Consider the following 23,356-nt stretch of genomic DNA (forward strand, 5'->3'; position numbering starts at 1 on the left):
GAGGCAGACATATGAAGAGACACTTAGAAACAAATCCCAGTTCATTCTAGGCCGTAACTTAAGCGACAAGGGTCTGGCTCCAGTTACAGCCCGAGAAAGAGACGAGAGGAAGAGTAAGACAAGGAATCCAACTATCTCTTCTGCTGGTGAAGAATGAAAAGTGGAAGTCAACCCAACAAAAAAAGACAACAGAAACTGAAAGCGGGTGACAGATGTAGAGCCATGAGTTGTGCTGCAAAGCAGTGGATGATCTGTACAGGTGACCATCCATCCAAAGCAGAGCTGTGGGTGACACAGTCAGATGGGGTACAAACTAATGTAAAAAGCTCCGGAATCAGACACAATTCAGTCTGTCCCTCATCAAGCTGCAAAGGCATCCAGAAAATCAAAAATGACTGCAGATACAAACTCCCTCTTGGAACAGTTTGTTTTGAAGCAATATCTGTTGTGAAAAGATCTTAGCTAATGTCTCATGGATTATAAGACCTGCAACCAGATCATTCTATGATTTGTTTTCTTTGGGTCCTCAGTTTTAAAACTGACAACATAGATGTGGCACATTCATTCTCCACTTCATTAATATTTCTGTAGGTCTGCTCATTATTCCCAAAAGTAAAAGTAACTTCATTTCAAAGATCTTAAAAAGCAAACTGCTAAAGGTTTAATGGGTGGAGACACCTAAAAAAGTTTAAAGACAAAATGAAGGCCAAATGTATTATTACTCCAACGCTTGGTGTCAAAATTCATGTTTTTTTTTTTTGTTTTGTTTACAACAAATGTATGAAAGTTTTGTTATTTTTAGTGATTTCCAGCCAAATTCAAATAGATTCACCAGCTCACCAGACCTACCTTTCCAGTGATGCCCGGTGCAGGATTCCTGCTTTTCTTTAATTTTCTATTGCTTGTTGAAAAACAAATGTTGGAGCTGCACTGGATGGTGTGACATTTCTGCACTGGATGGTGTGTTTTCTGATAAATGTAGAGCAATGCCATTAGAAACTGAATTTAAAATTACGTGCTGACGATACAAGAGGAAATATATACAACAACGTCATGTTTTAATTAGCTGGCAGTGTAGAGAAAAGCTAGAATAAAAATGAGGCCTTGTGAGAGAAAAACTATACCATTATCAATGAACGACATCTGAGACTAAGACTAAGCTCCTGCTGCCAGTAACCTCCAACAGTGTCACTCAACAATTTAGATCAGTCAGGTGAACCTTACATCAAAATATATTTTTTTAATGTAAAAAAAAAAAAAAAAAATGTCAACAGACACATCTGAGGTAACTTGTATGAGTTCAATCGTTTCGTCTTCTATATTTCTGACCTCGCAGCTCATCACAGGAGACACACTGATTCTTAACTTTGTCTTACATTCTAATTAATCATAACGTTTGATAAAAATCAACTGGGGCTCCATGTCGTGTTGATGACATTTGGAAGTCATACCAGTTTGCTATTTTCTGATGATAGGCATTTGCTTGCCCTGCTTGGTGTGCATATTTCTTTCTGATGGAACTTCAGATCTATCAGGATTTGAGGCTGCAGTGTTTTGAAAAAACAAAACAAAACAGATAACACAAATATATGGTGGATAAGATTATGAAACAAAAATATTCTAATACTTTGGTTTGGTTTTTTTCCTCAGGTGATTCTGGGTCACCACTGGAACACTGAAAATACTGTCTGGCCAAGCTAAGGACAGATGGTGTGCTCCATGAAACATTATCACCATTTTGGAGCATTTGTTTTCTTCATCTCGGCATCAGTGACTTCACTTTATCATTTTCTCTTGCTCTTGTTAAACAGTGGTGTTTCCACTGTAGCAGGCAAGTCAACTTAAGTGAAAGCTGACAAGATTTCCACACTGATACTTCACTGTACTTCTGTGGGTGGTAATGGAATTTCCCCCATTGTTGGACTAATAAGGGTAATAACTTAACCTAATTTCAAGGTAAAAATATTCTGACACATGAAGCCACACTGCACAACAGAAACTAGTGCTATTTTCCTCCTCAACACACCTACAAACACCAGGGAGAAAAAGTCATTACTTTTCATTTACAAATAGAACACTTAAATGGGCAGTGTTTCTACCACTACTGCACCAACCAAAATTTATCTGTACCATAAATTTTGACGTTTTGGTTGAATTATCACTTCCCCATTCAGATGCCAGCTGTATTCGGTTTATTCTTGGCATATATTAAGAATCTGGGCTTTTAATTCGAAAGCAACGCTTCTCTGTTCAGTTTGAAAAATTGGTTTGGTCGTTTTCTGAACTATATACAATTAAACATGCCCTTGGTTTCACTTAACCCACGTTTTCTTGCATTAAACTCAACTGTCTCCTCCTGCTCAGATTGTCAACAATACTGCTAAATAACTCCCTAATAACAACTTGGTGTGGTTTTGAACCTATAATCGCTGCCTCCATACATCACAAAAATCAGCCACAGTTCTCTTTCTTCAGGCGACTGTGAGTCTCAGTGCACTATTCGGAGGCATTTCAGCTTAGCTCCATACAACTCCATGATGCTGACATTTCATAGTGTTTTAAGATTTTGATCAGGACACTAAAGATAAAGACATCTGTCCTGGGGGTACAAATGTTTCCTTATTTCTGGCTCTAGCTCACTGAATGAGAAGAACTGCCACTATCAAATCCAAAGACACTTTTTTAATATATGGTGAGTGGAAAGAGAGTCAGGTGAGGGACAGAGCAGAGGGAAGCCAGTTTATCAGAATATTTCATCTAAAAACCATTCAGGTCTTCCATAAAGTCATATCAGCTATGGCAGGTGAAACATGCAGGTATGTGTGGGGTATGTGAAAGCCGATTTATTAAAATGAGTCATATGATGATATGAGTGATGAAATGTTCTGAGAAAATGTCTCCTAGAACACAAAAAAAGAGACTCCAGAAAGAAAAGAGAATGTCGTTGTTTCCTGGGAACTGTTAATTGAAAATACTTCGAATGGCACCGATATTAGTACAATGATTTTAAGAGAGGGTTGTACACAAAGTTGAATATGAAGAAAAGAATAAAACATTTCCAGAGAAACACCAAGTTAAAAACATTTTTTTTTTAAATGAAGAAAAAAAAAAAAACAATCGAATGAATAAAATGCAAAAAAAAAAGGCTTTTTTTTTTTTGCTTCAGGGGGAAAGTGTCTAAGGTAAAATAGATTCTCCAAACTTACTGCTTTTTTGTTTTCCTTTTTTTCTTTTACTGTGGCTTTATTCAGTAGAGAGTGGCAAGTAGCCTACAGAACAGAGATGAGCACAATCATGGTCACAGCACCAGCTACACACATGCACACACACGCACGCACGCACACACATGCACGCACGCACGCACGCACGCACACACACACACACACACACACACACACACACACACACAGCTCTAACCACTCGAGGTGTAACAACACATTCTCACATCTAGTATAACACATAAAAATTAAAACTGCTGTTAGAAAAGTTTTCATCACTGCTCACAGGACTTAAAGCATGTCCATGCAGATGTGGATTGACATGAGCAGAATGCGTGTGCGTGTGTGTGTGTGTGCGCACACTTGCAAACTGAAATTCAAGATGGAGAATGAGAAATCAAAGATGCTAACATGGAAAAACAAAATCCCCAGACCACCTGTTATGGGTGTGGGTATGAAGCAAGAATTAGTAGTAAGTGGAATAACTATAAAGGCTGTTCATTGAGTCTTTGAGCATGAGCAGACTGAGCAGTGGAGCTTCTTTTCAGTGTAGTGAGGTCATGGCACCAGTAGCAGAAGCTGCAGCATGAAGCTGCTCAGACATTCAAGTGGAATTAACAGAAAAGTTGAACTTGATTTTCAGTGGAAATGCTGTATGTGTGCTGAGGTTAGACTACAGCAATACACGTGAGACAGGCCAGTCAGCACTCATCCTCCTATGCTGTGATCACACCTGATCCATTGTTGGTATAAATGTCGAGGCTATTGAAATGCCTCTGTAAATGTTTTTAACCATCTGATTTGACAGAGGGTTAGCAGAGCTGCCAGGTTTGACAGACAATGAGAGTGCACAGGGCATAATTAACCTAATGATCTGGCAACCCTCATGCTGCACTGCAATGTCTGTGAGATGAAAGTACAGTGGCAAATTGGGAAGACATGATATTTATAGTCAAAAAGACTTAACCATTACAACGTGAAAAATAATGTACCATCTAGCAGCTTTATTCCTGCGGGTGGAAATGGGCCCAGAGAGTGACCAATTGAAGACATTACATTCTTTAGTAATAGACCCATAGTAAAAATCAAACCGGTACTCTCTGTATCACTGCTTACAGTCATCAGTGTGCTACTTTTATGTAACCAATGCAATTCACTGTAAGTATTTTTTCTATTTTCTGTTAAAAAGCCTATGAACCAAGCAGGTGGTGCTGATTTCACTTGTAAATCTTTCTCTAGAGAGCCCCCTGCTGGCTTTGGGATTAACATACTACCATGACTTCCAACACACACACAGTTAACCCATGGCTGGACACGCGGGGCATGTTGTTTCCCTCTCTCTCAACTCATTCCTCTCTTCCACCCAAATATAGGTTGTACATACTATACTATTAATAAATAAAGGCACAAAATGCCCCCTAAACGGTCGGTGCAAGGCATTTCAATGCCTGATTATGATCAGTTGATGTGGCAGACAACAGATGAGTACAAATGCGCAGATGATTATATTCTCCACTCATCTGGTCCAAAAGAAGTATGGCTAACATGGTAGTGCAAAGGATGAGGTGTGATCACAGATGTTTTCATCAAGTCTGACCCTGAAACCATTTTATTGTAATCTGGGAGATGTCACTGTCATCCCCCTGGGTGCCAGCTAGTTTTCATCAAGTAAAGCCTTGTTTTACTAGATTTTGCCACCATCAATAAGGCTCCACTACCACCCAATGTTAGTATGTTATTTGTATTTGTATTTGTTATGTAGATAATAGCATCCAGTCATGGGCCTACACATATACAGCCGTTCTTTAATATGAAACCCATTATGAGGACTACAGACCTACTGCTCACTAGGTTTTTCATTGACATTAAATGAGTATGCAAAATGTTCAGAGAACAACATTGAGCAAATTTTTTTTGTTTATTCCAGCAAAATCACAACCTTTTAGTTTTTTGACTGGTCAGGCAGGAATAAACAAAAAAAATAATAAAAATCTGAATATCATTCTGATCTTTAGAAAATGCTGATGGACATATAAATATTTCAGGACATTTCATAGACCAATCTGGAAAAAACTGGAAAAGATACTTGTCAACTTACTAGATAATTGTTACATTGTTAGTTGCAGTCCTCTAACATTGATGCTGCCAGTGCTTATATTGTATTGTCTGGGGGGGAAAAAAGCACTTCCAGTAAACTACAGTGACGTCAGGAAACAATGGCCTGCTGTGATGGCAAAAGCTTGGAAAACAAGGTTCTGTTTTTGAATCACATATGAGATTTGAAGTCCAATGTTGCTTCAGCAGCAGTTTTAGGGAGTAAAAACTAAGCATGTAGAACATCTAGTACATTAAAGTGACCAAACATGAGAGGTCTTAATGTATCTCTCCAGTACAATTTGTAGAGCTGAGTGATCTGCCCAGCTGTGCACTAATGCTTGTGTTGTACAAAGCAACAAGTGAAGCAGCACCAGGTGACCTCAGAGTGGAGAGGTAGAAGCTTGAAATGTATAACTGACACTGCACACACACAGGTAAGGGCAATGAGGCTGGGTGAGCAGCTGGGGGACGCGAAGTAAGATTGAGGGCCTACCTGATAGAGACAGTGGCAGACGCTGCGGAGCTGTGGGGGGAACTCGCTAGATGAACCAATGATGGCCTGGAAGAACCGCTCTGTGATCTGCAGCAGGTTCCTCTGGTTCTCCTCCAGGTTCTCACCTTGTTCCAGCCTGATAAATCAAGCAGTTTCTCTTAGTGAGGCCTTATGATCCAATTATATAGTGGTCAGGATGGATACAACTCCATTCAGGTCATGACATCTAAAACACCATCGCTTGAGTCATTTATGTTTTGGATAACAAGAAGGTATTCGAAACTTTGTATAAAGAGTTGATAGAAATTTTGGCCAGTGCAAACTTCAAAAAATGTATAATTACTTAATTAAAATAACTCAAAGGCACGTTTATATACTTTAGCAATTAGTGGTAATTAAACAGTCAGTAGATTTTGTTAGTTCTTTTCCTGGGATATATGATCATGTGAAATTTCTGCTGCAAAATTCATGATTTGAAGTAAACTGTAACAGAGTGGTTTCAGAGGCCCATCTTACTGTGGAATCTCCTACAATGCATGGGCTGTGTATCGAAGAGTAACAGCAGACTAAAGTTTTCATCTGGATTATTTTGATCTGAAATATCAATACAATATGCTGTCAGAGGAGAGATGCTGATACACACCTGGTGGGGTCCACCTCAAAGCTGATGTGCTCAGGGGTGGTGATGACCCCTCTTAATAAAGGCTCCAGTAGCTTCTGCAGGTATGCTGCCCCATATACCTGACATAGGACAACATAATACACACATACAGTCAGTTTTATGCCCATGTTTTATGTAGAGTATGAGCATTTCTAATTATTTAAGGAGTCATACTGTATATTCTACCTTGAAACAGAAGGTCATTATTTTGCTGGCCAGGCTGTTTCCTCTAAAAAGAGTCTGCATAGAGTCAGCCAGTTCTACTTCTTTGGAGAACATGTTCCATAGTAGCTGGTAGAGGAGGTGACGGGAATCAAACAGTGTCACCAAGACTCGAGCTAGCTCATCCTGTGAACATTTTAGGGAGACATTTTAAACTTTTTTTTTTTATTATTCTATATGAAGGAACTGTATGTTCTACACACAACATAAATGAATGAAAATTAATGAAACAAAATACTGTCTAAAAGTCTGAACACATACTGTATTCTAAGTGGACTTATTATAGTACTGCTCCCATTCTCAACATAAGGTTGGAAAAGAACCATCGACCAACAAATGGTACACACCCACTGAGAACCAGGAACCACATTAGCAAGTGCCATGGCAATTGGCAGCTCTCCCTGGTCTCCCATCATAGTGACCAGTTCCACCAGCCTCTCAAAGCGGTCAGCCAGCACTGTCTCTGCCAGGGTGTCAAACTCTGTTCCCTGCTGTAGGATCTTGGTCAGCACTTCCATGAAGGTGGCTCGAGTCTGCAAGTCCTTGTGGTAGCCCAGCCCTGATAAGGAAAAATTAAACACTGGTCTTCATGGGAAAACTCAGCAGGGCTCTCCACAGTCAGCAGAACTTTCCCCATTAAGTTGTAAGTTATACTGTATGCTAATGACAAGCATACAACTTACCAATGGAGTGCATGAGGCCACTGTCCACATTAGCATTGAGCAGGTTGGACATTGCAAGAACGGTGCAGTGGCGAAGGGAAGCTAGGCGACGGGACATTCCTCTCTTTCGTCCCCCCACTGCCTGGCCTTCATCCTCCACCTCACTGCAGTCATTCAGCAGGTTCATAAACAGTGTGAAGTACCTGTACACCACCACACACAGAATTTGTTAGAAAAGTCTTTTCCATGCAGGACATGTACCATCAGTACAGACCCATATTCTCCTTTTTCACAAGCTTCATCCTTTGCTCCTCTTACTGACCAACTCATGGTGGGGTGGTACTACATCATCTTCAGACTAGAGAAGTTTGGATTTGGGAGGGATTTCTTGTCCTGGTTAAACTGCATGACTATTAAGAGGACTGCCAGTTTTCTCCTTTACTCTGCATTGGCAATTGAGCGACTAGCAACAGCTCTGAAGACAGATGAGCAATTCTTTGGGATCTGAACATAAAGTGTTTCTTGATGCAGACCACCTATGTATGTATGTATCTGACCCTTTAAAATGGGTTCCACAAATATTCAACATTTTAGAATCCTTTGAGTTATTCTCAAGTTACAAATTAAATATTTACTGAAATGAATGGTTCCCAACGTCAGACACCATTTGCAATCAAATAATCTGATCTACTGTTTCAATTAGATGAAACAATTTTTCATTAAATAAGAAAATAAATGAGTGGGAGAGTAAATAAGTGGTCAGTTGGTAATTTAGTAATTAGTGGTATTACTGGTTCTTATGCTGCACTTTGAGCACCACTGGCCTTCATGACACTTTGCAGGCAGTCACTGGTGGCTGCTCAGCCTCTGGCTACTGTTTCTGATGGAAACTGAAACCCAACCAGAAACGACCCATCGCCGAGGTATCCTGAAAACTGTCAATAGCTAAACAATGTCATATGCACCCTCCATAAATCTATGTCTCTAACACATTCATATGTTTGCTCCCACCCTCAACATGCCTCCACTCTTCCATGGCATGTTTAAAATGGTAGAAAGAAGTGTCCTAATTAAAACCATTTAGTCTTTAAATATCTTAAAATGATTGTCGATTCTTGGTTAGGATCAGATGTAACAACGACACAGAAGAGGACAAATGCAGGTATGTTTTTACTTGAGAAACAGCTGAGATTTGGCCTCCATCAGCTCTACTCCGTCCCCCTCCTCTGGCTGGAGAGGAAGTCCGGCTAACAGAGATACTACTGCCTCCATACTTGCCTGGTCCAGGTCCCTGCACATCACACGCAGACATATGAAGGAAAAAGTTGTGAGGAGGGAGCTCTCTCAATTGCTTACAGTCCAATAATTGAGTAAAGCACAAGTAACAAAAGTCAACCTTGTCAGGCACTTGATGTCATCATCAGCTGCTTGGTTGGAGGTGCCCATCACCCAGTCTGTCAGGTACTCCACCATCTTGTTCCTATAACCAACAGATACCTCATGCGTTACACCAGGTTTTACACCTCACAACTCACAATTAGAATGTGTTAAATTAATATGCTTATACCCTGTATAACAGTGATAGGTAAAGAGTGGCATGGGCTTCTGCTGTGGATCTGTAGATGTGGCTTTGTCAAACATCCAGAGCGATGTGCGTATATAATATTACACCGAGCCATCACTGACCTGAACTTCATCTCCTGGCAGAAGGACAGGTCATCTCTTCTCTCCATCATCACCTCCACCAGCTGACACAGCTTGGTTTTGATCTGGATTGCATGGACCACATTGCCCAGGATGCGTACATACCTGAATGATGGAGCACAGGTCAGTATTCGCCAGAACACTGTGTTCTAATAGGAAATAGTAATACACTGAAAATCAGCAATTAATTATGTTAGCTGACCATTCACAGCATCTGGCTATCAAAAATATGTGAAAGCCTTGAGACCATTCAGCCATTTTAATGCAGTTCATCATAGTGCGACACTGTTATCACACATCACAGATTTCCCTCATATTGCAGACCTACTTTAATGTCTGTTTGATTTATATATCCTCCATTTGTTACAGCTTTTCAGACAGCTTCCCACTATGGTGAACAATAAACTGTATTCTTTTCTATTCTATTTTGCCCTTAAGCAATTCTAATTAGATTACTAATACAGGTTATTTTTCTACATTAGAATGTAATTAATTCAATTTTCCTTTTTTAATCACTGCTGTAGCATTCCTTAAAAAGGTCTTTACACTATTTTCCATGATTTATGACAAAGGCATGCTTTTCGAGCAGTATGTGATCCCATGATGAATGCAAATGACAGCAGTGGCTAATGGCTGGTTTTGCTAACAGCTAAAGGCTCATGAACTGGGTGAAAGTGGGGTCTGTTCTGGAGAATGAAAACAGTTGTCTCCAATATACAAACCATCTTCTATCTCTCAGTATCTTCTAAATACTACACTCACTATGCAAACTGCTGACATACATGATGTTGAAGATGGCCAGAAGAGGAACTACCACTGCTGAAGACTGGAACCAATGTGGAAGAAAAAAAAAATATCCAGCCTGCAATCGACTCACTTTCAAAAAGCATGGGCTTTTCACTAGAAGTCTATACTTATTTCTAGGGGAAATTATAGTCAATTAAGAGCCACTAAAAGCATGTTCCTATTAAGCCAGTATACAATTCATTATATTATATTGTCCTCTAGTTACCTTGCCAATTAAATAGCAGATTCTGTCTCTGGTGCACATGTGGCATTTTTTGTTACGCTACGTACATTAGCTGATTAGCTGATACATTAGTAGCTGAAAATCACTTGACCATGTTTAGCATAATATTTTGTAGTTCCGTCTGTAGGTGGCAGGTGTTCTCAGTAAGCTGGTGATAAATCCCTGGTACTGGCACAAAGGCCCCCAACTCCTTATATGGTAGGTCCTGAGACAAAGTGGAAAAGATGGCTCCAACCATAAGCTGAAACTCTGGGCTTATAAGATGTAGGTGGTGTTGCTGCCCCCCTCGAAATGTATCATTCCAAGCAAAAAGCCCCACAAGTCACCACAAGGCGTTGCCAAATGAACTGAAATCTTGAGAATTAAAATGCGTGCATTAAAAATAGACTTAATAATATGGGGATGAGTAGCAGCCGTCTCCAGCCTTGTGTTTGAACCAGCAGTGACATTAGTAATGTAAAATCCACTCAGGCAGTTAATGAGCCAAACAAGAGTTACTGACCTGACCAGGTTAAGCATCATGGTCTCAATGCTGGCCTGTCCCAGGTGTTCAGAGCTGCCTTCTGTGTGGTTATCCAAAAGGTTCTTCATGATGGCTATGGTCTGCTCCACAAACTGAGTGTTAGTGTCATTGATAGGAACCTGGAAAGAGCAGAACCAGAGTACAATGCAGATAGAAACTTAAGAGTACCACATCAGAAGGAACAATTAATTAAAACACTACAAAAAACATTAACTAATTTCCAAAAACCTAGAAAGAAAAACTAATTGCTAACTATTAAATGATACGCAGAGGCCGTGGGCACATGTGGTCCAAGATTCCTATACATTCATATTCATTTTAGAAAACCTTATTCATACACAAACCACTACTTTTTTTAAATTGTTCAATAAATCCAGAGATATTTGGGTTGGAGGTAAAATTTGCCCTCCTGCATGTTGTATTACCCATACTCATCAACTCTATTGCATGTACATAAACAGTCCTACAGGTCCTTACCGGTCCCTGTGTGTCAAAGAACTTGCCAATGCTGTTTCTCAGCTTGTTGAAGAGCATGGGGTAGAGGGCAGGGCTGAGCTCCAGCCCCAGCAGGTCTTTAACATTGGTGCGAACATGGAGGCCGACCCTGTCATGGCCACACACCAGCAGGGCCAGAAGCCGGTCCAGGAAGCGGCTGACAGGCGTCTCACTGGAGGCTGATGAGGTGCAGGACGAGGTGGAGGATAGGGGGTTGGACATCTCGCAGGGGCCCATAGAGATCATGGAGTGCTTGCGCTCACTCATGGGGCCCATAGGTGGGCTGTAGGTGGCTGGTCCAGGTGTGCTACGCTGCTGGAGACACACACCACCCAAGGCACACAGGAAGCCAGTCATGTTGATCCACTCCTGCTGTGGGGTGACAAAGACACACCAAGTGGCAACAGCACAACACCAGGGTGAATGTGGATCATAAATATTCTCTTAAATGAAACATTTCAGTTTTTGATTTATGAGAAATATGCAAATTCCTTATGGGTTATTGAGAGTACAGTAAAAAAAAAAAAAAATCTACTTCACCACAAAAAATTAGTTGGTCTGTATCTAAGGTCATTCAATATTTACGATTCAAAAAGCCAGAACTAAGTAAACTAATGCTTCTCTGGGCCTTACATATTGGCACCCCCTCCAGGCCAGTCACTGTAAAGTTTTTATAAAAAGCAAAAGTGTGCAAAACGCCTACCTGCCCATCATCTGCCTTGTTTTTGGGGAAGTTGAGAATCTGTTTGGTGGCCTGGTCCCATTTAGCGTATGTGTCTTCCCACACCTGAAGGTAGAAGAAACAATTACATTAACAACAGGGCACAGTCAGGGTAAAGCATGAACAATGCTGATCTGACACCACACATAAAAATGTATAGGCTTGAGTCATAGTGTTAGAAGAAAGCCTTCTTTAATGTCAGCTGACAGTGATCAGGGTTGAATCCAATGTTACCTCAATGTTTCCTGGTGTAGGGTGCTCCATCCTCCTTAACAAGGCCATCACTCTCTTCTGCAAGGTGGAGCGCCCTGTGGAAACAAGAAACATTATGTTAATGAAAATCAGCCCTTGAGCTGCCAACACCTGTATAATTTCTCAAAGTTCAAAGCAGAGAAATTACATTCTGCTCCTCCTGGGAACTGGGAGCCACTAAATAAAAATACTACCGTGAGCCATATATTTTATTTTCATAACATCAAAGTATTTATTTTTGGTGGCTCCACTTCTTAGTATTCTACAACTGAACTGCTGCAAAATAGGGTTTTACCTGAAACAGTTCATGTAGCTCCTTCTTTAGATTACATCACAACACAATAGGAGAGGAAACAAGCTGACAGCAGTGTTATAGTTGGCAATTAATTTGGCAGGCAGTTTTTGGTAGGTTCTCATGAATCTGCCCTGGGTTGTAGAGTACTGCATAGGCTCCATCGGTAAAATAAAACATTTTACAGGATGAGTATGGTCTAAGATGAAGATGCTCTTGATCTCCTCTGGAGGACCTTAGGACAGAGGGTTGTAAAGACCTTAACTGATCCAAACCCAGGTTCTTGCCATACTAACACCATAGAAAATTAAATACTTGAATAACTCAAGCTAACCTAACCTAAAAAGTCTGAAACAAATATTCATTACTGAACTTCCCCATCTTTTATGACACTTTTCTGTCTGTCTCCTCTACACCATGTCATATCTAAATTGGAAGTGAGTGTAGTGCTTATGTGTGTGATACCAGAATCTGTGAGAATGCATTGTTTATTGATGTACATCATGAAAGGAATAATATTACACGGTAGTACATTTCAGAACGTGAGACGCTGTCCTGAACACTGAGCTAAGATGTAGCACTGAAGTTGAGAAACTTGACTTGCAGTACTGACCTGTTCCCATCATGTTGCTGACAGAGGCCAGTTCACTGAAAGTGGCGTAGTTAGGCAGGATGTTCTGGACAGGCACCTCATCAGCAGCACTGCGGATATCAGCCTCCTCACAGAGGTGGCGGAAACACGACATGGCCACCAGCACTGCCTCAGTGTCTGGACTCCACAGGAACATGTAGAGGCACACCTCCAGCTTGGTCTGTGCCTGCCGGCAGATTGGGATCCCACCACCTACAGTGGCACACTCCTGCAAGGTTTGAAGCACAGTTTATAAATGGCTTCCTATCACAGACATATCACACTTAAACTGTGAGTGGCCCCAAAGGGAGACTGCCTCATTTGTTTTCATGTTGTTTTCTGTTCCATTACATCTGTCTTACTTGATTTAGTCACTAATAAAAAAAAGCCTGTTACAGCTGGAAAACAGGACCGCACCTTGTTCTTGAGTAGAAACTTGTTCCTGCAGATGAGGATTTCCCTCAACCATTTGAGAACTTCCGTCCCATTAGCCATCTGCTGGCCAATCAGCTTACGGCAGATGAAGTAAAGCACCTGTGAACTAAAAGAAAGAATTGAAAATGTTCATATTCTGATAGAGATCAATATTCAGCCATTCCACAGCTGTCCTAGCTGACAATCTCAGTGAAATCTGTCTAATAGAGAGTCAGTGAAACATGAAACACCCAAACACCCAAAAATCACAAAATTCAGAAAGAAATGCTAATTCCAGTGTAATTTGTTACAGCAGCCAGCCGTGACTCCACAGCCATGACTGTGGGTTACATCTTTATCTTTTGGACGATGAGTACCTAATGTCCCAAAACGTCTCTATGGGGGCTTCAGGATTCCACAGCTCTATGGTCTCTGGCTGGTGCAGAACTAACAGAGCCTGGAAACAGAAAGTAGGAGCAGTGGAGACAGAACCAGGAGACAGAGACACAAACATTACTTTTGTGGTTAGAGTAGGCTTTACAGTGTAAAAGAAAAAGAAGAAAAAAACGACAAAAATAAAACATCCTAAATTGATTTTTAGATTATATAATGTTTCACACAGATAATGTACGTCGTTTATCTCAATGTTAAAATGAATCAGGACTTAATTTGCTTTTATCTGTTAGAATATTCAATCATATTTTAGTATTCCGATGTGCCTTTGCTTTGATTTCGTGTGTGTTGTAAATACTGTGTCCCTTCCCACAGCTCTAACCTCATTAGAGAAGTCATGTCATACAGCTTAGTGAAACTAAACTGAACTCAGAGCCTATTGAACAAATGTTTCATAGTAAAGGCATTTCAGCAGATTAAAAGCCACCTGCCTCTTACTGCTTCAATGTTTTACTTCCTTTTTTGCAAAAACCAATTTAATGGAAGTTAGAAAAGAGTTCCCCTGCAATGCCCCCCCACCCCAAAAATACATAATGTTGACTTGTATGGGGGAAAGCTGAAAATAACAAAACAAATCTTCAAGTCAGAGGTGTACATGTGCTGCTCTCATCCTGTGCCTCAGAAATGAAAAGTGTTCATGTTGGGTTTGGCCTCTGACCTCCATGGCTTCTTGTGAGAGCTGGGTAGTGTTGGTTAGAGGCACTAGCTGCACCAGTCCGGCAATGAGCTCTGCTGTGCTGCTCTGCATCTCTGGCGTTTGCTTCACTGGGTTCTAGCACACAGCAACATATGCTCAAGTTCAACAAGTTTTTGTTTGGTCATTCCAAAAAAAAAAAAAATACACTGAATTAGCATTGAAAGAAAATAACAGAGGATATTTAAAGTGCATGTCTGGCCCAAAATCATTAAATGGTCATAAATTCCCAGAAAGAAAACAATAAAGACAATAGTTTTATCTGCTAAGTCATTGGGACTTCAACGCTTACATGCAACATGAGTTTGGGGTCAGCGTGGATGAGCTTGACCAGAGCGAGGAGGAGGCACTTGTAACTTCGAGTATCCAGTTCTGTGGCTTTCTCTTTGAACTTAAGGCTTGTGGTCATCTTCCCTTTGAACGTCAGACTCTGTGGGAGGGCAGCATACAACAAGGGGTGAGGTTGGGGGTTAGGGATCACTGGCTAGTTTTAAAATGCATCAGAGCATCCAGAAAAAAAAAAAAAAGTTGATTCAGTGCACGATTTTAAATGAGTACAGTCAAAGGAACCTCCAAGAGGAATTAAATTAATATGAATGTGTTCCCCGTCTCATTTAATTTAGGTGAAGAAAACATCCCACTGATATATTCTACAATCCAAACTTACACTGACTGACTATGTAAAGTCACAAGTAGGGGAACATAACTGTACATTAGTAGAAGAGCAAAGTAAGTACCGCATTTTCCGGACTATAAGTTACACTTTCTTCCTCTGGCTTGTAGTGCGACTTATACAGCAAAGCGACTTATATGTTATTGACATTTGTTTGAGTAGTCACTAGCATTACATTCCACTCTTGGCAGTCTTGACTCAACTGAAGATAATACTGTACTAAACTCTAACTCCTAGTGTAACACGAGTGAAAATACCACCCAAAAGAGTTATACTGCAGATTTTAGGCTGCAGGTTATAAAGTATGAAGCTGAAAAAGTTTGGAGTGAGTGTCAGCATTCAGACAACTCAAGAGATGAAGAAAGACACTCTGACGTTGGTGCAGTTTAACATTACTTGACATGGATGAATGAATTTCATTAAGCACTTCTGCTTGTTGTTATGCCTAGCCTGTGTTCTTCATAAGCTAATTTAGACTAAAATTAATATAATTTGAAATGCAACTTATACACCGAAGTGACTTATATGTTTTTTTTTCTGTTCAACAAGGCTGTTGTTGCTAAAAGCAACTGATACTCCAGTAAGACTTAAAACTGGAAAATACGGTACATGAGAACACAATTCTGGTTTATTACACCATGGTCTTATAGCCAGAGGTTTATCACCACTAAGGTAAAGTGAGATTCAGGCAGTTGAGAGGAATGCTAGTAGCCAGGTGTTTAAAAACCTATTTCCATATATAAAGTCTATTCATCAATGCTATCAGAAAATCCAGTCGTTCAGAGATTTGGTTACTAAAAGTTGAATCATTTCAGTTGTAGCAGGGCAGTAGCTATATTTCGTTCTGTCCCTCATACTTTTCTATCCACTATAAACATTGTAATACATTGTAATAAACTGACTGTATCTTACTTTATTCTATTGACATAATAAAACAAAATTATATTGTGAGTAATTGTAGGATACTGTCTTATTCATACTCCAAATTTTTCATTAAGTTGGTTTAATAGGTATCTCTCAGTCACAAACAAACAAAAGTGAAGCAGCAGGTTGCTATTCTCTCACCGGTGTCATGCGTAGTGGAGCGTGGGTGCCAGCGCCTTGGATCACCCGGCTGAGGGTTTCTGAGAACATAAGGCGGAGCTCTCCGGAGTAGCAGTACACTGCAACGATCTTGGGCCACCAGTCCAGACGGGACTGAAAGCAGACAACAGAATGAGAAATGGCAAGGGAAGTGGCACATAGAACTGTTCTATCATCAGCAATGTGTGAGAAGCTCTGCCCACTTACGTTGGTGATTATTCTGTGCAACGAATTGACCAGGACAAAGTGAAAAGTGGAGGGGGAAGAGGAGGCCAAACAGACCTATAGGACGAAGAGAAAACAGGAGAATTACACAGAGCTACTGAACTAACTTTCCTGCTCTTCGCTGCTAACAATTGGAGATGCTACAAACAGCCAGTGAATGACATTTATTTTCAATCCACCTTAAAGTGCTGGTTGTTGTGAGGATTGATACGGAAACAGGAGACAAAGCAGTCCATCATGAGCTCCACGTCAGCGTTCTGGCTGCCAGTCCCCCTCCAGAACGGTTTGGCTGGGTTGAACAGCAGAGCCTGGTGGGACAGGGAGAGCCACAGGTCATTTCAGATCATATAAAGCCACTACACTTTTGGGATATACTCCAAATGTGTTCAGAGACTAATAACAGGTAAACATTATACAGCTCGCTGAATTATCAGGGCCACTTACAGCTCATTTGTTTTCAAAGACTATGCTGAGTTGTGGTAAAAACAATCCAGCTAAATAAAATCTTTTCAGACTTCAGAACTTAATGTTAATTATTACATTTATCAGGCTATTATTAGACCAAAAGTAAACCAAAGTAATGTATTAACTAAAATGTCTGTAATTGTAGTGAACTCAAATCTGACTAAACATAATGAATGAGATTGAATAAATATGAATAAAATTAAGACTGTAGACAACACGCTTAACACTAAATCTAAAAATATCTGAAAAAGATAACACTAGTCAAAAATGCAGTATTGGGTCTACTGCACTGGTAACTATAAAGATTCATCCGTATTTTTATATTTCAGACTGTGTTGGGGACAAATAAAGCTGTGACCAAGCATTGTGGGCCATATGGCCTAGAGCAACTATATGACTAGTGGAGCACAGGAAGTCAGTACCTACATCAGTAGGAAGAACCATTTAATGGCACTGATAGCTATGCCCAACTGAACTAGAAATATATTTTTGAATGAAAAATGGTCCCTTGTATATAGAACACCTTTTCTTTCCATGTGTAAAAATCCCTCTTTTACCTTCTGTACTTTCTTGAAACCTAAAAAAAATGAATCTAAACAAGAAAAGGGCTAGAGTTAGACAAATTCAACTTTTTTCCTTGCCAGTTAATTGAAATGTGTCAATGCTTTGGATACATAGAAGGAAAACTGAACAAAAAAAAAAAAAACAACAACATGAGGAGAGGAAAAATCTGCTTTCAGTAAGCAGTCAGACCTTGAGATCCATGACGATGGACTGGACAAGGAGAAAAATGGTGGAGTGATCCTCCCAGTTGATGTAGGTGGAGGCTTTGCACAGTTTAACACAGGCGATGGCAGCACTCTCCATCAGCTGCTTGCTGCCACCCTGGCCTGCTAAAGCTTTCCGTAAACTGTCCAAAAACAGTTTCTGCAGAAACAACAGAACAGTTTGGTGTGTGAAGGCTGGGCTCGGTGTCTACTGTGAAGTGTGTGGCGTGTGCGTGTGTGTGTGTGTGTGTGTGTGTGTGTGTATATATATATATATATGCGCGTGTCCACCTTGTTAGCCTTGCTCTCATCCACAGTGTCTTTGGAGATGGTGTGTGTGATCTCTGGACAGAGGATGAGGAGGATGATTTGCAGCGGCCACACAGCCGCCTTCCTCTTGGCACTCTCAGCAAAGCTGTCCACCAGGTCAAACAACTTCTCTGCTGCTTCTGAAAACACACACACAGGTCACAGTGGCAACTTCACAAGTTATCACAATCATATTAACCAACAGATGATTTATTAACTCCATACACACCTGCCATATCTGCCTGTGGTCGCTGGTAGAGCATGGTGAACTCATCAGGGTAATTCTCCACCCAGTTCCAAAACGCCTGCAAAGTGAAAACATGAAACAAGAACTTGTACACAAATAACACCAATGGGACAGTACAACACTACGCAACAGTCAAAGTTTTAGTGAGAACTATTCAACTGGATTTGGAAAAAGACTAGCAGAACAAGTACCTTCTCTAAACTGTTGATGACTGCGAGCTGAGCAGGCTTCTTGAGAGCTCTAAACTTCAGTACAGTCTCTGCAAAAAAGCAAACATGACAGAATCACAAAGGTTGATCAAAACTCCATCATTTCTTTCACATCTGACAGATTAGGAGTCTACACATCAAGAACTCAAGAACTCGAGGTTACCCAGCCCTAACAACTGGTGACTACGTTTGCCAAGCAGTGTTAAAATCTAGGAGAATTCTCGTTTTCTGCATAACAGTTAAATATATTACTCAAACCATGAGAAGTTCAAAGCCTGTGCATTGTTCATATGAACCTAACCTTGTAGGAGCCTCTTCAGTTTGGAGCAGTCCACATTGATGTACTGCATCAGCTCTATGTCATGAACATCCACGTTGTCCTCAGAGCACACCGTCAGCTCCTGGAGCCTTATGACACACACACACGAGTAAACATGTATTCTGCAGCTCTAGACACACTCAAATCAAAAAATGAACAGAGACACTGCATAGGCTTCATTTGGAAGTTAAAATGAATGCACAGGGCTACTCCTTTTCCAGCACTGCCCTGCTCTACATAAACATGGATCTCCATTATAGCTGGATTATATCGTGGAAAATAGTGTTACATGATTAGCAGTATATTTTAGTTTAGTTATTATGCATTACATTACTGCAATAAAATATTAGTCACATTTAAAAACAAATTTTCCTTAGTTCTGATATGTTTACATGTTCTAATATCTTTTTACATTATTATGATACATTTCATCAAAATTGCAACATTTCTTACATTGTTTATCAATTTTGATACAACTGCTATTGTCTATGGAGGCTATTCAAGCAATAACAGATTGTTTTTGTCAGCGTAGCAGCAATGCACTGCTATACATGATACCATCATGCAAACCACCATCCACAATGACAATGACCAATTTTGAAAACCAATAGGATTATTTCATCTTGGTGAGACCTGCTAGAATTTAGCTCAGCACTGTGGAGTGCTGTTTTCACTGCAAAGCTCATCTGTGTTGAATCCAAAGACTTGTTGCCGGGCATTGTTAACAGATTTCCCTTCAAGGTAGTGGTGATGTTTCAATGGACTTCAGAAAGTCTCCCAACCCTGAACTTTTTTTGCACTGGTTTTGAGTACCATATATAATTCTTATTCCACCACAGTATTTAAAAACAGTTGCTGAGTTGCATTCTCTGCATAACACTGATTGTTTTTATTAATACATGCTTTATTTAACAAAACAGCAATAATATAATGTATTCTCACTATTGCATCATGGTTTCAGTTTTACTTCACCTATACAAGTGCAATATCAAGGATTTGGCCAGCAGATGTCACCATTTCTAACTATGTCAAATGCTTCAAACAATAGCTGTATATTGATAGTGCTTTAGAAACCTTTGTCTTCCCTATTACTACTATTTAGTTTAGATATGCAGCTGCAGCAAAGCCCTCCAGTGAGGAGCAGAATGAGTGAGGACAGGGCTAATGAATATCACAGGACAGTGAGGACTTCAACACTTCAGCATAACATAATGTTCATAGTTAAGGTCTGATTATTATTACTGTAGTTTCTATTAGTGTCATGTCTTATCGCACCATATATCACTTATATCTTATGACTGTGTATAAGAAAAATACTGTAGAATGACATAAAGAAATTAAAAAACATGATTATGATGTAACAAACAAACCAATTTAATAAGATTAAAAAAGATTTTAAATAAATAAGCACATTAACAACTAGATTCAGATTTAAAAAATAAAATAAAACGCTATCAAACCTCATCTCTAGATCTGTAAGTATTCAAGAGTGTAGAGGGACTGAAATAACCAGAGGGTCCCATATTCTTAAAGGTCCAAGAAGATTTCTTTCTCTAACTAATCAAATAAAAAAATTTTAAAAAAAATTAAAAAAACATAGATGACTAGTTTGCTGTAAGATATTACAAAGAAACCCAGCAAAGGTTCATATTTGAAGTTTACTAATAAATCCAATATTAATCTTAACAATTAATCAAGTACATGATCATTTCAATGCTGCTACCCAGGAAATTCAATGTGCTACTGTCAATCACACAAACAGCTCCAAAGAGACAGTGGAAGTCTTGTGCTTCACCCAACAAGAGCTCCAAAATAACATTTTAAGTGCCAGAGCCAGCAAAAGTGTGATGTATGTCCCTTTTGTTAAGTGTAACAATTCATATGTGATGAGATCATCTCCCAGCCCAACACAATAAACTATTGCACCATTTGTATTAAAATGTACCCAATCAAGAACCCGGCGACGTTACAGGTTTGTTATGTGACAGATTTTAGTCTGTCCGAGCAGCCCGCCTTGCTGACAGGCTGGGTACAGTAAGAGACCTACCTGGTGGAGATTCGGCTGAAGACCGCGTTGAAGTTGTTGCAGCTCAGAGAAAAGAGGACAGCTGAGGCTGAGGCCCGGAGCTCAGCAGCATGCTGGTGGCCCTCGCGGTATGTATGGATGAAATGGCAGATCTCTGGCAGCAACTGTTTGACCAGCATGGTCTCATCTAGACGCAAGCAGTCCTTAGATTGCTTAGGAGGACAGAGAGAAGGAAGACAATCAGGAAAAAGGCCTGGATCACTTTCAGTGGTCTGAACCTTCATGCTTAGGAGATACCATCAGTCAGCTCAACCAGTGGGATGGGTATCAGCCAGTGTTGCCAAACCACATCTAATTCTCCGCTGTGCAATACTGTTAGCTCCACTGCTCAGCTTCAGTGAACCTGACTGAACCACTCTTGAACCAGATGCTGGTACAACCTCCTCCTCCTCTCTGTCATCCAGACTCTTCACTACAACCAGTGACCAGGGAAGATTTTAGAACTACACTCTGAGCAGGACGCACAATGCACACTTCTACAACCATAGTAAACACAGCATCGATGCTAACTGCTTCACAGCACAGCATATCTTTTTACTGTGTTCGGAAGCCCTGCAATGAGTGCTGTAATACTCATTAGTCCTGACATGTCCTGATGTCTTTGTCTTTAAAAAAAAAAAAAAAAAAACATGTTTGAACATATTACAGAAATGGAAACCAGTCATACAATTATCTGTTCATGTGAATTTGAAATCTATTCGAATTCAGAAGCACAACAGAGAGGGACCTGGCTTATATCTGATAGTGAACACTAATAACAAAACACTTTACAGGAAGCTTATGGCAGACCCACCAGATGTAGACTTCCAAACTCCTGCAAATGTAATCCAGGCCTGCTGATTCATAGAGGAACCTCCCAGAGACAAGAAGAGCGTGACTGATGCAGGTAAGTGCATTAACAGAGAGTTTATGTCTGGGTGAGCACAAAACCAGCAGCAGAGATACTCCATTATTTCTGGATTTGATTTTATTGCAATGCATGAAGATGGGAGGTAACAACCTACCAACAAAAAGCCTCAACATGAAGGTACAGAGCACTGGTCTCCAAAGAGGTGATGGTAGAGATCATTTCTAAAGTCTCTATAAGACAACAGTGGTGTTGAAAGGGAGAGACTCACCCCAGCCAAGCACTTCTCCAGTGTGTCCAGGATAATGAGCTGGGAGAGGTAGAGGTTCTTCTCAGAAGCTTCTCCAAATATCCGCTGTGAAGACAGTCACAGTCCAAACATCAGCTCACATCACGCACAACATTAGCAGTGCTCAGCATTGATGTTGCAATGTTACTGATCAGGATCCCTTCATGACAGTATTTAAGTGGCTTCTAGATCCTATTTCTCATTAGATAATACAACTAATCACTGACAACCTTAACTACAGAAAGCTTAACTTTTCAGTTATGCTGGTCAACGGATTTGTTTTATGGTTAGTGTTAGCCTAGCTGCAGTCAGAGCCTATACAGTTAAATATACAGCTAAATTAATGCAACCAGAATAAAAAAAATTATTGCTTTTGTCAGTCCATAACTGTTAATGTTCGATTATGAATATCAGCTCATTAAACAAGTTACTCTCAGGGAACTCCTTTTATTCAAATTAAATCTGGCAATATCCAAACTTGATTTCTTTAGAAAACTGTAAATAATACCATTGATTTCGTTCTGGAGAATCTATACTGTAAATCAACTTCATCAGATGTTAGATTTTTCATTCGGAAGGTTGAAAGACTGCCTTGTATGGTAATGCGTAAAACTGTGAATCACATTTAAAGTCTAAGAATTATCAAACACCATCCACTTTTATACTCTTTAAGTCAGTGGCCACTTTATTGGGAGCAACTACACAGTCTGATGCAACTCAGTTCAGCAGTTCAGCATTTCAACCTGAAAGTTGACTTTTCCGTTGGCTTTGTAAATTCTGTCTCAACACTGAGCTCATTTCTAGTGATGGCCCAGATGTACCAACTACGCTAAGGAAGGGACAGTTTCACTACTAGTATGAAGAGGAGGCAGGGAAGAAGCCCACTCACCATGTTATTGACATTTTTGAGGATGGTGGTGAGGCCACTGATGACGAGGGAGAACTTGTACTTAGAGATGTTGATCAGACATTCCTTGTTGTGCTCTGTGCTGACTTTGGTGTGGGTGTTCTGGTGTCCAACTTTGATGGGAAGCTGGAGGAAAAGACAAGAGAGCAGAAGAAGAAGATGGATGATGATGATGACTCTCAAAAGGACAACATCACAGCTAGGTCAATTCAACCCTACAATATATTACATTGTTTGACAGTTATTTTAGTATTATACTGAATTTCACACACTGCGGCCGCACTGGAATGCAAGTGCCCAATAGTGTCTGCTCCTGGAAGCTAAGTGGGGCCGTGCCTGGTTAGTACTTGGATGGGAGACCAACTTGA

At 40.2% G+C, this 23,356-nt stretch overlaps 1 protein-coding gene across 4 annotated transcripts in view; it reads right to left on the reverse strand.

Moving 5' to 3' along the window:
* Nucleotides 1-23,356, reverse strand: part of nf1a (neurofibromin 1a) — a 61,509-nt gene that overhangs the window by 32,407 nt on the left and 5,746 nt on the right. For 2 of the 4 annotated variants that reach the window (XM_026312861.1, XM_026312887.1), the window contains exons 2-30: nt 22,971-23,114; nt 22,064-22,147; nt 20,907-21,097; nt 18,842-18,948; nt 18,523-18,590; nt 18,314-18,389; nt 18,067-18,224; nt 17,762-17,935; nt 16,723-16,851; nt 16,526-16,600; nt 16,301-16,432; nt 14,855-14,992; nt 14,527-14,640; nt 13,793-13,872; nt 13,419-13,542; nt 12,984-13,230; nt 12,061-12,134; nt 11,809-11,892; nt 11,088-11,477; nt 10,590-10,729; nt 9,040-9,162; nt 8,750-8,833; nt 8,528-8,644; nt 7,375-7,556; nt 7,039-7,250; nt 6,656-6,817; nt 6,452-6,549; nt 5,809-5,944; nt 3,207-3,269 (exon numbers count right to left, since the gene is read on the reverse strand). In XM_026312861.1, coding sequence (XP_026168646.1) covers nt 3,207-3,269; nt 5,809-5,944; nt 6,452-6,549; nt 6,656-6,817; nt 7,039-7,250; nt 7,375-7,556; nt 8,528-8,644; nt 8,750-8,833; nt 9,040-9,162; nt 10,590-10,729; nt 11,088-11,477; nt 11,809-11,892; nt 12,061-12,134; nt 12,984-13,230; nt 13,419-13,542; nt 13,793-13,872; nt 14,527-14,640; nt 14,855-14,992; nt 16,301-16,432; nt 16,526-16,600; nt 16,723-16,851; nt 17,762-17,935; nt 18,067-18,224; nt 18,314-18,389; nt 18,523-18,590; nt 18,842-18,948; nt 20,907-21,097; nt 22,064-22,147; nt 22,971-23,114 — 3,906 coding nt within the window. The remainder of the gene's footprint in view (nt 1-3,206; nt 3,270-5,808; nt 5,945-6,451; nt 6,550-6,655; nt 6,818-7,038; nt 7,251-7,374; nt 7,557-8,527; nt 8,645-8,749; nt 8,834-9,039; nt 9,163-10,589; nt 10,730-11,087; nt 11,478-11,808; nt 11,893-12,060; nt 12,135-12,983; nt 13,231-13,418; nt 13,543-13,792; nt 13,873-14,526; nt 14,641-14,854; nt 14,993-16,300; nt 16,433-16,525; nt 16,601-16,722; nt 16,852-17,761; nt 17,936-18,066; nt 18,225-18,313; nt 18,390-18,522; nt 18,591-18,841; nt 18,949-20,906; nt 21,098-22,063; nt 22,148-22,970; nt 23,115-23,356) is intronic. The other 2 variants (XM_026312868.1, XM_026312877.1) reach the window with 2 other exon arrangements.

This window comes from Mastacembelus armatus, chromosome 13 (assembly GCF_900324485.2).
Source record: "Mastacembelus armatus chromosome 13, fMasArm1.2, whole genome shotgun sequence".
NCBI lineage: Eukaryota > Metazoa > Chordata > Actinopteri > Synbranchiformes > Mastacembelidae > Mastacembelus > Mastacembelus armatus.